At 47.1% G+C, this 13,073-nt stretch overlaps 1 protein-coding gene across 2 annotated transcripts in view; it reads left to right on the top strand.

Moving 5' to 3' along the window:
• Positions 1-1,913: 1,913 nt before the first annotated feature.
• Positions 1,914-13,073, top strand: part of Tnpo (transportin 1) — a 47,153-nt gene continuing 35,993 nt past the window's right edge. For both annotated transcript variants that reach the window (XR_016283555.1, XM_089548413.1), the window contains exons 1-7: positions 1,914-1,987; positions 2,203-2,334; positions 4,075-4,150; positions 5,601-6,073; positions 7,695-7,817; positions 8,367-8,546; positions 12,287-12,394. Coding sequence is in view for 1 of the 2 variants with exons in the window: in XM_089548413.1 (XP_089404539.1) it covers positions 2,218-2,334; positions 4,075-4,150; positions 5,601-6,073; positions 7,695-7,817; positions 8,367-8,546; positions 12,287-12,394 (1,077 nt within the window). In the remaining variant the exon portion in view is untranslated. The remainder of the gene's footprint in view (positions 1,988-2,202; positions 2,335-4,074; positions 4,151-5,600; positions 6,074-7,694; positions 7,818-8,366; positions 8,547-12,286; positions 12,395-13,073) is intronic.

Raw genomic sequence — 13,073 nt, forward strand, 5'->3', positions numbered from 1 at the left:
GGGAATAAAGTGTACATATTCGAGAACCAGAGCTTTGAACACCCGTAACTCAATGGGCATTAAAGCTCCCCTGGACGTCCTGTGGATGTTCAGGATGTCTGCAGGACGTCCATAGGAAGTTCAGTGCCCATCGGAAATAATTATTACGCACAGCGGCAATGAAGCTGCTGTAGATATTGCTGAACCAAAATCGGAGTAATTCACGCCAGGACAGGACCAGTGCCAAAAGTTCTGCCAAAGTGAAGGACGTACAGTTAGGGAGACAAAGTGGGTAGGACCATTCAAGGGATGGAGGAGGTACGCCTATGCCTTCCTTTGTGCGTAACTGCTAGGTGTCGGTCGTAACAACAGCGTGTCGCCGTCGTCATCATTATCATCATCATCATTAGCTAGCCTGGCGACGCCCACTGCAGGACAAAGGACTCTCACAGATCTCTCCAATTAACCCTGTCCTGTGCCAGATGGGGCGCCTTTACCCCCGTAAACTTCTTAATCTCATTAGCATGCCTAACTTTCTGTCTGCCCCTGCTGCGCTTGCCTTTTCGATTAGAAGACGGAATGACTAGAGTACTGCGTTAGGAAAGACGTATGTTAAATAACTAGCGAATAAGCGAAATAACTAGAAGAATAAGAATGGGATCGAGCAAAGTTGGAAGGTTCCCTCAGATCATAAATGGCAGTTCACGATATCCCTCAAGAGAAAAGTATACAACAGGTGTATCTTACCGGTGCTCACCTATGCCGCAGAAATGTGGAGGCTAACGAAAAGTTTTCAACTTAAGTTAAGTGCTGCGCATAGAGCTGTGGAAAGAAAAGTTATAGGTGTAATGTTAAAAGACAGGAAGAAGGCAGAGTGGGTGAGGGTCCAAACACAGGTTAATGATATCCTAGTCGAAATAAAGCGGAAGAAATGGGCTTGGGCGGGGAATGCAATGCGAAGGCAAAGAAAGTAACCGATGGTTCTGCAGTAGGCGTAGCCAGGCTGCTGATGATATGAAGTCTGGACAGGTGTTACGTTGGTATCAAACGATCAAGGAGGAGGAGGGCGGTTGAATTTCTTTGGAGGAGAAATTCTAGAGGCCCGTGTACTGTGCGATGTCAGTGCACGTTAAAGAACCCCGGGTAGTTAAGAAGAAATTCTTGTTGGGCGAGTTGGTGCATACTGTTGTAGGTACGAATTGCGCACAAAAGACACACACAGGAAAAACACGAGGGAGACTGAAAGAGCGCAAACTATCAACTGGTGTTTATTCAATTCAGTGCCGCTTTATAGGCAGTGTGCACACGTGCCTACAAAGAGGGGAAAGAGAGGATAAGGAGGCAAATCAACCCTGCGCGACAATCCATTAAAAATTTCGACCCCAGGTGGTCGAAATTTCCGGAGCCCTCCACTACGGCGTCTCTCATAGCCTTAGTCGCTTTGGGACGTTAAACCCCATAAACCAAACCAAACCAGAAAAAAAAAAAACTTTATTTGAGGCCAGTACTAAGGCCCAGTGATAAAGAGCGCTTGCTCCGCTGAGGCCCGTTGTTCATCTGCCAAGTGAAAGTGAAGCCAAGCACTTCAAGAATAGAAACAATCTGGGGCGAGCTAAAACACCAATACAGCTGACTGAAGCGCGGACTGTGGTGCATGCAGCGTTGAAGCAGATTTACTCCCGTGATTCAAATTTAAAACTCGCGCTAGTGTGCGTGCACGCGTACGGGTGCGAGCGCGCTGTGCAGCTAGCGCCACCTTTTGAATTATTTTGAAGGTAAAAAAAATAAAAAAGAGTAATAAGCAGTAATGATGCAATAGTTGTAATAGTTTTAACTAATAATTTTTCTTTGTGCCTAAAATTTGAAGCTATGTTGTATTTATTGTAGTATTTTTGGTACTAATTTGTATAAGATTTACAATAAACTACTCGACTGCGACCCTGACGCACCTCGTCTTCCTACAGCCGCCTCACTTTCCGCCATGAGCACCGACTGACATATTCGTAAGGTTTGTCTCATTCGCTGTTAATAAGATAATACTACCCTAGGCGCACCGCATATCGCGTAATTGCGTCTGTGACGATGGCCGTTGCGACGCGCTTCGTTCGTGAACTTGCGAGCGACCCGTGTGCGGTGCGTTTTGCGCCGTAGGAGCGCTGTTTTCTCACTGTATTTTTCGCTCCCTCTCTCTCTCATCTCCTCCTCGACCGCATCGAATTTTAGCCGGTTACGTGAAAGATGCGAGGCAGCATGTCTTTATCGTGGCAACCACAAGAGGACGGACTCCGGCAAATCCTGCAGCTGCTGAAAGAATCCCAGTCTCCCGACACGGCGACGCAGCGAGCGGTTCAGCAGGTATTACCTTCGGGCCGCTTCGATTCGACTTCTCTCTTCGCATTGCGTGTGTTCGCGCAGGCAACGGGGCTGCATGAGTTAGGCCTAGTCCCGCTCGTAACCATCCGCCGCGGATCAATGGGTACTTTTAAAACGCTCGCTGCGCGAGCCTCGCGAACGCTTTTTGCCCGCTCGAGAGGCATCGAGCGTGTGGTTTCATGGCGTAGATTTGAGTCTTTCTGGTATATTTCCGCCACAACGCCCCGACCTCCGGGGTTTTTGCGTACTGGGCAATAATCTAATCTCGCACCATTGATCGTGTTCGCGTTGTCGCTGCCGTTACCGGCTTCGATGAGGGCTCGGATCCTTTCCCGTTTACGGAGGATTGGTTAGGTTAGGCCACACGAGGAAACGTTTGCCGCGTTGATGTGCCGCAAAACGCTTGGAACGTGTCTGGCGCCGCCGGCTTCGATCGGGCATGAATGGCCGGAAAGGGGAAAAAAATATAAATAATAAATGAAGGCCACACGCTGACGTGAAGCCGGTTCTAAACGGCCGCTAATGACCGCTATGTTTTTCACACTAGATGCACTATTTGAATTGTGGTTCATAGAAACTCGGAGCTTTGTGGCTCCTCCGGGTCAACCGGTAGCACTATCGTTTCGTTGAGCGTGTTTCTAGTTTGCGTCTTTTTCGAATCGTTGCTCCTGATTCATTGTAACTGAGGCATTCATTTCAGAATATGATAGAACAAAGCAGAATTTAGCTGGAGCGGAACATGGCCCGGAAGAAAGAACTTGCAGTTAGTTAATGGCAGACGTGACCTACAAGTTGAAGGACTCCGCACCGTAGGAATCTTAAAACAGAACATGGCGACTTGCATTCACTTGCGTTTCTGGTATTGCCGTTTTGGATTTTTCGCTTTAATATACGAAGCCAAGTTTGTGATTGTGCACAGAGCCGTTTGAGGGAGCTGGTTTCAGATAGGCACCCGGACTTGTACAGAAGCCAGGGTGCACGGAATTAAAGGGGATCTTCATCTCTGCAGTGCGGTAAAAGTTGCCTGCATTCTTTAAACAAAGATATTTTGTAATCACAGGAGGGGTTGTGAATAATGAGCTGCTTCGATTATATATTTTAAAAGTTGGAGGTCTACATTCCCTGTCATGTTCTTTAGCGAGCAAATCCGACATTTATCAACTGAAACCAGCGATTGCTCTAGCCCGAAACAGCAGTGTGAATTAAAGGAAGTAACAGTAGCAGTTGCTTTCTAAAACCTAGTGGTGGTATATGAAGTGGAGGGCTGCTCACGGAAGTGGTCAAAGGAACCTATTTGTTGTATTTACACTCACATGTGAGGCATTTGAAACATTGCCTTCACCTTTGCTGCTGAGCTTCACCTTTGCTGTGGAGCTCTGAAGAGTTTCGTGCATTGATGCTGTGGCCGTCGTTACAAGTGGCTGGTGCCGGCACTTTGCACACTTCTACACTGTTTCAGTGAAAATGTAGCAGAGCAGGGGTTTCATTGGCGCAGCCATTGCCTAAATGAATGTGTCCCAGCATTTCAGGTAATCGGCCCAATATTGGAAATGTATAGGCAAAGGCCGGCCCAACAAAGGACCAGAGTGAGACCATCCATTTGCAATACTGGACCAATTGCTCATGCTGCATGGGCGTGTCCTCCTCGGGTCCTTTTCTCATCATTTTTCACACTCGTCTGAGTTTTGTTGTAATGATTTATTTTATTTTTTTCCCTGGCAGAAACTCGAGGAGTTGAACAAGTACCCAGACTTCAACAACTACCTCATATTTGTCCTCACAAAGTTGAAAACTGAGGGTGAGCTTGCAGCTTCATGTGTTTGCATTGGTTTTATATGCAGTGCAATCTTCTTTCTGTTAATTTTTGCTCGTTCCCATTGGCATAGCATGACTGTTGTCTGTTTTTTTTTTCTGCATTCATCTAGTATCACTGCAGTTGTGCTTGTGTGTGTGCATGCATTCATTATTCACTAATTATGGAGCTGATAAGCCGTGGTTCAGGGAATTTAAAAAAAAAATCTTTTTTGTGTGTGTGAAATGAACAAATAGCGGAGGGTGATAGATGGCAGTTGCTGTAGACGTCCACTGCTCATTACAAGATCGTGTTCATCCGAGCTGATGAAGTCGCACTTGATGTGCTAGCTGAAAGGGATTCTTGTCTGGTGAAACTGTTCAGTTTTTTTGAAGGCGACGCTGCATAGTAGTGCATAATAGTTTCATCTTACCAGTACTCACCTTTGGAGCAGAAGCTGAGAGGTTAGCAAAAAGGCTATAAAAGAAATTGAGAACAATACAGGAGGCTATAAGAAGGCACATATGGGGCGTATGTTCAGAGAGCAGAATATGAGTTTGGGAACAGATAGTTAATGATGTCATAGCTGACACCGAGAAGAGCGATTAGAGACAGACAGGGCATGCAATGTGCAGAGTAGATAACCGATTGTCATCGAGGGCAACGATGTAGATTCCAAGAGTAGGTAAATTGAGGAGGGGGTAGGAGTGTTGAAGAGATGGGGAGATTTACAGTGAAAGGGTGACCACATCAGATGTAGGACAGGTTGAGCTCAGTCGTGGGGTCAGCGGAAGAGGCCTTCATGCTGTGAGGACTGTAGCCGGGTTGATGATGACACTGTCTGTTAACTATGGTGTTTCTGCTTTGTGTTGAAGCCAGTAGACCAGTATCATAGCCACACTGTACATTAGCTCAATTTCCGGGAGTGCCACGATGGCATTAAGATTGGCACCACACTGCTACTCTGACAGATTGTTGAGACAGGCCTCACTGTTAGCTTGTCAGGTGTTTTCATGGACGTTTCGGCATGCCAGTTTTCATTTGTTGCCGCTCATTACCTACTGCCTGCCATCAGCATCTGTTCCGTCAGTGGTGGCGTGTGAAGGTCAGTCTAATATGTTAACATGCTGGGGTTTGCAGAAGTTAAGGTGTCCTTTAGATCAATGCATGTCCTGGCCTTCCTATTGCAGGCCAGTGTTGTTGGCAGTGCGTTGTTATGTTTCATTCTTTTTAATACCCTATTCTATTCTTCGTCTTTTCTGGCTGTACCTTCTGTGTTGCTTCGTGCAGTAATTACGCAAAATTCACGGTCGACGTATACAACAGGGCAGTGCTCTGCATCTTCTTTGTGTTGCACTCATTTGTCCCGAACGACCAGCTGTCTCGCACTGCACCATGCTCCCTGTTACGTGCAGTGCTCTCTGCCAATTCCATGTGCTTGCGTAAAAAAATGCAGATGAGCCGACGCGGTCCCTGAGCGGGCTGATCCTGAAGAACAACGTGAAGGCCCACTTTGACAAGTTTCCCCCGGAGGTGGGCGAGTTCATCAAGGCGGAATGCCTGGAGAGCGTGGGCGACCACTCGCCCCTCATCCGTGCCACGGTGGGCATCCTCATCACCACCATCGCCTCCAAGGGCGAGCTCACCCAGTGGCCCGAGCTGCTGCCACGCCTCTGCCAGCTGCTCGACTCGGAGGACTACAACGTCTGCGAGGGCTCGTTCGGGGCCCTGCAGAAGATTTGCGAGGACTCGGCTGAGATGCTGGACACGGACGCGCTCAACAGGCCCCTCAACGTGCTCGTGCCCAAGTTCCTGCAGTTCTTCCGGCACAGCAGCCCCCGGATCCGGTCGCATGCCATCGCCTGCATCAACCAGTTCATCGTCAACCGCACACAGGCCCTGATGCTGCACATCGACTCCTTCATTGAGGTGTGTGTCTGTATGTTCTTGCTTGTTGAATTGCCGATATATATCGAATTGTGCGTGGGGCCTCTCCAAACGATGTTATCTCAGTTTGGAACTACTGTCGCCGACCGATTCTCCCGACTTGGCACGAAGAGGAAAAGGTTATAATTGATCACTTCAAAAAAATTCGTGAATTCGAAAGAAATCACTTTTCTGCAAAAAACCTGCTTTAAAAATCGCGAACTTCTCTGCTTCCAACGTTCTGCTTGCAAGCGATATTTAGACTGTATGATGAGCCACAGTCATGCTTTCTTCATGTGTGCACCACCTCGCGTCGCGAATCTGACGATACCAGAGAGTGCGACGGGGCGGCAGGCCATGCCGTGAATGAATGCGCATGCTGCGCGAAGCATCAACAGTCTTGTTTCCATAGGCAACAATGCTCGAGAGAGGTGACCCTCGAGAGGCAACAAGATCGAGAGAGGTGACCCTCAGGAAGAAGCGAGCGCTTTCATATGTCCCCCTGCTCACATCTATGTTAGGCCGAGAAAACGAACTTCCAGTCAAAAAAATGATCTCCACTGTATTGCTGGCTTTTATTTTAGTCCAAAAAATGTAACTTTTGGACTCCGTGCAGTCCTAAATATTGGCCGTGAATGTGTACTATTGGGGACAAAAGTGGTATACTCCACGCGGCGGAAGCCGGAGCAACGGAAAACTGTGTTGCAACGCCATCTACAAGCGCAATCTCGGACCCAGATACCCAATCTGTGACCTTTATTATCAGCAGGCATGTCGCTTGGCTCGTTTCAGTGTTTCAAAAATGCGCTGCTTCCACGACAAGTTAGCCACGCGCACGTGGGCGTTTGATCGCATCATGACGGTGCGAGCGCCGGCTCTCAAGCCATATCTCGAACGCGCGTTGAAAAAAAGAAGACGCAAAATGAAAAGACGGCCACCAGATTGCTACTGCTGCGACGCCGCTCGGCAGTTTGGTGAGCAAAAGCACGAAACATTGCAACGAGTCAAAAAAACATGCCTGCTGATAATAAAGGTCGCAGATTGGCTGTCTGGGTCCGAGATGCCGCCTGCAGATGGCGTTTAAACGCAGTTTTGCGTTGCTCCAGCTCCGGTCTCGTGGAGTATACCACTTTTGTCCCCGATAGTACATGTTCCTATGAGGTGCTTGTTAGTCCCTCAATGAAGTCCAAGTTATAAGGAGTCCAAAAATTGGGTCGGCGACTGTACCTGTAAATTGTAGTCCTTCATTGTAATGCACTTTATGTATTGGTATATTTTATATGTTGGATTATTAATTCATTGAACTTAGTAGCCATGTGTGAACTTTGATGTATCTGAGTTTGCAAGTATCAGTAAATTATAATCTTTTGTTTACGTGCACTTCATATCAGAACAATTTTATATGTTCAGTGACCAATATATCAAACTGTTCTGTGGTCCTCTTTGAACTCGGTATATCTGATCTGGGTTCGAAAGTATTGCTAACCTACGGAAAACCCTTTGAATGTTGCTTTTGTGCTGGGACATCTACCTCCTCTTTGAAGTTGTTTCTCATGGAGAGCTGCAGCAGTACAAGGCCTCTCTACAACTCGCTCTTTTGCCCCCGATGCCACTGTTTCTGCAGAACCTGTTCCACCTCGCTTCGGACGAAGACTCTGAGGTGCGGAAGAACGTGTGCCGAGCTCTAGTCATGCTTCTGGAGGTTCGCATGGACCGCCTAATCCCCCACATTCACAACATCATCGAGGTGAGGTTCTTTTCCATGTGATGCAAACCTTGCTTCTTTCATGTCCTCTCGACGCGAACTGGCGATGTCATCTCCAGGTGATACATTGAAGTCCTGTCATGGGCAGCTTTTACAGAAGGTGTGAAACTGGCAGCGTTTTACCCAGTCGCGGATGAGAGCGCTGTAGTCACGGAGCATTGAGGCACATTGAACTTGCTGTCGCATGATAATGTTCAAATTTTGCAGGCTTTCATTTTTGTCTGACGCAAAAGATTGACGCTAAGGCTACCTTGTCAGAAGTACCTGAGTGGGACCATTTTCACGGCGCTCAACATTTTCGAGTTCACACCTGAGCATTTAAAGCCATGCTTAAAAAGTCGACTAATTAATGTCAACAATTATTTAAGTAGGTAGGACAGAAAAAATACTGGCCGGTGCTTTACCTTACTTCTAACAGCATGCACTTGGGTTTGGAAGAATGCTTTGCTTGGTCCATTTTAGCTTGGACAGCCTATGTCGTGAGTAGAGCATAAGTGACCAGCAAGATAATGGTGCCCCCTGTGGACGCAGTACATGCTGATGCGGACGCAAGACTCGGACGAAGGGGTGGCCCTGGAGGCCTGTGAGTTCTGGCTCTCGCTGGCGGAGCAGCCCATCTGCCGGGAGGTGCTGGCCCCCCACCTCTCCCGCCTGGTGCCCATCCTGGTGCGGGGGATGAAGTACTCAGAGATCGACATCATCCTGCTCAAGGTGAGAGAGAGAGGCCTCCACCAGCTCCTCTCAACAGGGGGGAGGGCGGTCTTGGTGGAAGAATTTTTGAGAAGGGTGATCAGCAAATGGACAACGAGCACAACCCCATCAAACATTTTATCACTCCACCTCGGTGGCTCAGTAGTTATGGTGCTTGGCTGCTGACCTAAAAACGCAGGTTCGATCCCGGCCGATGCAATGTCAGTGCACGTTAAAGAACCCCTGGTGGTCGGAATTTCCGGAGCCCTTCACTACGGCGTCCCTCACAGCCTGAGTTGAGTCGCTTTGGGACGTTAAACCCCATGAACCATCAAACATTTTATCGAAGTAAAATTTGGTGGCTTGGGCCCTTTAGGGTTTGGGTTGCGTTTGTTTGTTTGGCAGCTAACGAGATGCATTTATTGCTCGAGGAATGGGCAGTTCAAGGTTCACATATTTTTTCCCTCCCACTGCTTAGTTCAAGGTCGAGTGTGTCAGGGGGGCTTGAAGATGACAGCAAAGGGGAGCCGAGCTGTGCGATCTAGCCTTGGAGATTCCTGGCTAACGCTGCACTTTGCATCGCTGTGTTAAGGGGGGACACTGGTCTTTGAGACCAAAAAAAGACCAAAATATCGATTTTTAAAAAATGACATTTGTGGAATCTACAGCCATTATTTTCCAACTGTACCAATTTTTTCCTTCAAGAAATCAACATTCTGACCATAATATTAAATTCAGATCATTGCGTGGGCTTAATTTTTGTGCAGGAGCAGAAATTTAATGGCACGAAAATTTTGGACCTCTGGCTGTCTTAGTGTGTCGGTATCTCAACATCTAGGACAGATAGAGATGTCATACCATTTGCTAAGGGAAGCTGAAGGCACAGTGTGGGCTGTAATCGAAGCAGATTTGTTCAATCACATCACACTTCAAGAATTTATAATTTCACAAAGTTTATCGATGCATTACATTCACACCTTGAACATCGATATTCCAAGCGCTGTAAAATTATAAATGAGGGTAAAACGGAAAAATGGTTTTGATTATTGCACTCTTTACCCACTATACTGTGTAGCCATGGATTAAAAATGATTTTTTATTGAGCAGTTTTTTTTTTAACCGAGGTACTAATGAATGACTAATTAAAGTTAATTATCTTGAGAACTGACTAATTTATGAGAAACGTAATTTCATTGCTGGAATCAGTACAAAAAACTGAGCAAGGTGGTCCAGTTTCATTAGGATTGAACTAAAAATAAGGAAAATAGGTCTAAGACCAGTGTCTCCCCTTAAAAGAACGTCTATTTGGGCTAGATGGTGCTTATTTGTGAGACAGAAAAAACAATAGTGCTAGAGAGAGATAAACTCAAGAAAGACCGACGCATGTCCTGTGTCGGCACATGTCGTGCATTGGTCTTTCTTGTGTTTGTCTCCCTTTAGCGCTATTGTTCTTTCTTTTCCAAATAATGTGCATCACTGCAGTTTTCTTGCTAAAATGGCCTGCGGCAACAATACCAGCCTCTCAGTTCTTGGTATTTTGTTCGGAAAAGCTTTGTTTTTTAGTGAAAGTTGTTTCCTATCAATGTTCAGTTGATACAGGCCAACTTCAGTTTTGTTCTTACGAAACGAAGGTGCTCAAAAATGTCTACCTATGGTGTGTGTTTACCGGATGTAGTTTTGAGTGACCATGCAAAAGACAGCCTGGGAAATGTTTCTCTGTGGAATGTCCAACGGGGCCAAGGTAAACTCTGGTGTCAGATATGCAGCTTTTTTATGTTTGCGTACATGTGTATTACAGTCGAACCCGGATATATCGAACCCGCATATTTCGAATTATTGGCTATATCGAACACACAGATTACCCCCTTGAAAATACTATGTAAAAGTATAGGACAGTTGCGTTGTATATCGAATTCCATTTTCGCCGGACATTGGATATATCGAACGCCGCGCCGCGCCGCCCCCCTGGAAGGTGCGCTTTCCCCAAAGACATTCCTGTCCGGTCCTCAGCCGCCTCAGCGGAGAACATTTCCGCAGTCAGCAGGCGCAGGGCCCTTTTTCTTTTTTTTGTTCCCCGTTTTTGCGCCCCACCGGCGCGAGCTTTCCCACTCCTCCTCTCCTCCTGTACCGCCGGCGTGTGCTCCGTCAAGGTCATTGGAGATCAGCGAAGAGAGAGCGCCGCATGGAGACGCGCGGCGACCACGCTTCTTGGGGAAAGAGAGAGAGAGAAAACGGTCGCTCGTGGGCGCATCGTGGGTCTGGGGAAAAGAGTGAGCTCAGAAAAAAAAAAAAAAAAAAACGAAGCCCAGAGCGCCGATCTTTCTCCCTGCTCTTTCTTTTCCCTCTGTCGTTCCTTCGCAGCCGCGTTGACTGCCGCTCGCATAGGCTTCGCTCTTATCGCTCCATCTGCGCCTCGCGTTTTTTTTTTTGTGTGTGTGTGCCTGTGTTTCAACGCGCGACGTGAAGCAGGCCCCAGTAGCCAACTGTTTTGGCAAGGCAGGCCTTGAAGTGGCCGGAGATTAATGTCCGGAAGATTTAGATGACGATGAGTGCTTGGACGACGCGTTTCGCGACTTGTCCAATTTTCTCGGCGCCGTTCCGTCCGAAGTGACTGTTGAGGACTTTAACGCTGACAGCGAAGTTCAAGCGGTAGCTGGCGTTCAAGACGCCGACTCCAGCGACGACGAGGGCAACTGTGTTGTCGAAGAAACGCGTCCGTGCGCAGCCACTGAACTGGCGTCAGCGTTAGCCTGATTTGGCGCTGTTGCGGCGAAATGGAAGGCACTGTGCTCTCGCACCTGGACAGTCTCGAGAAGATCGAGGCCAGTGTTTTGAACTTCGTTTCCCAGGGGAAAAAGCAGCCCAAAATTAGTGATCTTTTTTTCCGCGAAATAAAGCGCTTTCACATTGCGCGCCCATACTATGTGATTCGCGGCTGTTCCAAACGGTAAGCCACAATTTGTTATGATCGGGAGTGCAGTTTTAGCCTATATCTGTATATCGAATTTTCGCTATATCGAACTATTTTCCGATCCCCTTCGAATTCGATATATCCGGGTTCGACTGTATCAGGTTACGCTTGGAGCTTGATTTAAAAAAAACGCATGCCTCTGCCTGTTATTCATTGCAAGATACACTGGTTTCTGTTAGGTTACATGCAAGCCGAGGATAATTTGCCTAGTGTAGAAATGACATGGGTTCTTGAGTGCTAGGCGCAATGTTGCCAACATTAAAGTAAGCCTTTGTTTCTGGCAATTTGCAAAAATAATGACACAGCACCTTGGATTCAGTGTGCGTGCTGCTGCTGCTTGAAGGACGTAGCAGATTATCTGGCGATATATTTGTTGGTTGTTAATTAACCAAGCTTCCTCTCCAATCAAAAGACATACTTTCCATGATAATATAAAACTTACTGCTACAGGAGGAAACCGTTTGCAGTTTTCGAATCAGCTCATGAAAATGTACAAACAGTGAAAGTTTGGTGTAAAATTTGGTGTAGATCTGTCCATAAATAAAGAAAATAGTTCTAAGAGGGTTGTACCCCCTTAAAGGATGATGTTGTGCAGCAGGCATGTAGATGACAAAATATTTTCCTCTGTCAACTTTTCTCTTTCTCATGATGACAGAAGTTCAGTGTGATGCCAGGATGATGGCTTTTTACGAATCGTACTGTCTGAGCGCCTTGTGGGAGGGCCCTTATGCGGGGCACAAGGAAGTTGCCCATGCTTTAATCGGTGCCTGCCTGCCTGTCCGTCTTTCAGGGAGACGTTGAAGAAGACGAAATGATTCCCGACCGGGAGGAGGACATCCGACCAAGGTTTCACAAGTCAAAAACGCACAGTCAAAAGCACATGGACGACAACATTGATGTGAGTGCTACTGCTATTTTTTTCCCCTTGCATAAAGGCTAGCTGACTCCAGCATGCTGTTCAGTAACCCCTGTAATTTATATGCAAGTACCAACCATCTATATTGTCAGCGTTGTTCGAGCTGCGCACGGACATCATAGTCTGGCTTACGGGTTCACGTTCTTGTGCCAGTATGTGCAATTTTTCTCCAGACAGAGATGAACCGCTTCTCTTTTCCTTCTTCTTTCTTCTCTCATTTCTTTTTTTATTTCCTCAAACTCTTTGATGCTACGGAAACTCCGTGCCAATCTCGCTGTTGCTGGTACAGCTGGACATTTCAGAATAGTGGCACTTGTTTAAAGGGACACTGAGGAGAAATTGAAGTTGGCTTGTATCGACAGAATACCAGCTCCTGATTACAAAAACGCCACTCATACTGACAACAAAGCTCTTGTAACGTAGAAAAGAGCAAGAACCAAAATACAGGCATAGCCGCCACAGGCCAAACTCGCAAGTACAAGCGTGATGACATCATAGGACAAAACAGTGTTGCTAGAACCAATGGTTCTAGCAACTCTAGGACCCGAGAAGCCACAGATCACTGAGGCGCAGCCAATGCATGCACAAATCTCCTTGACGTCGCCAGATGGCGCCACGTGTCCGGCAGCTACGCGCGCGCCTGAATCATCGGGACCAATCA

Source organism: Amblyomma mixtum, chromosome 1 (genome assembly GCF_055824585.1).
Source record: "Amblyomma mixtum isolate Tamu chromosome 1, ASM5582458v1, whole genome shotgun sequence".
Classification (NCBI taxonomy): domain Eukaryota; kingdom Metazoa; phylum Arthropoda; class Arachnida; order Ixodida; family Ixodidae; genus Amblyomma; species Amblyomma mixtum.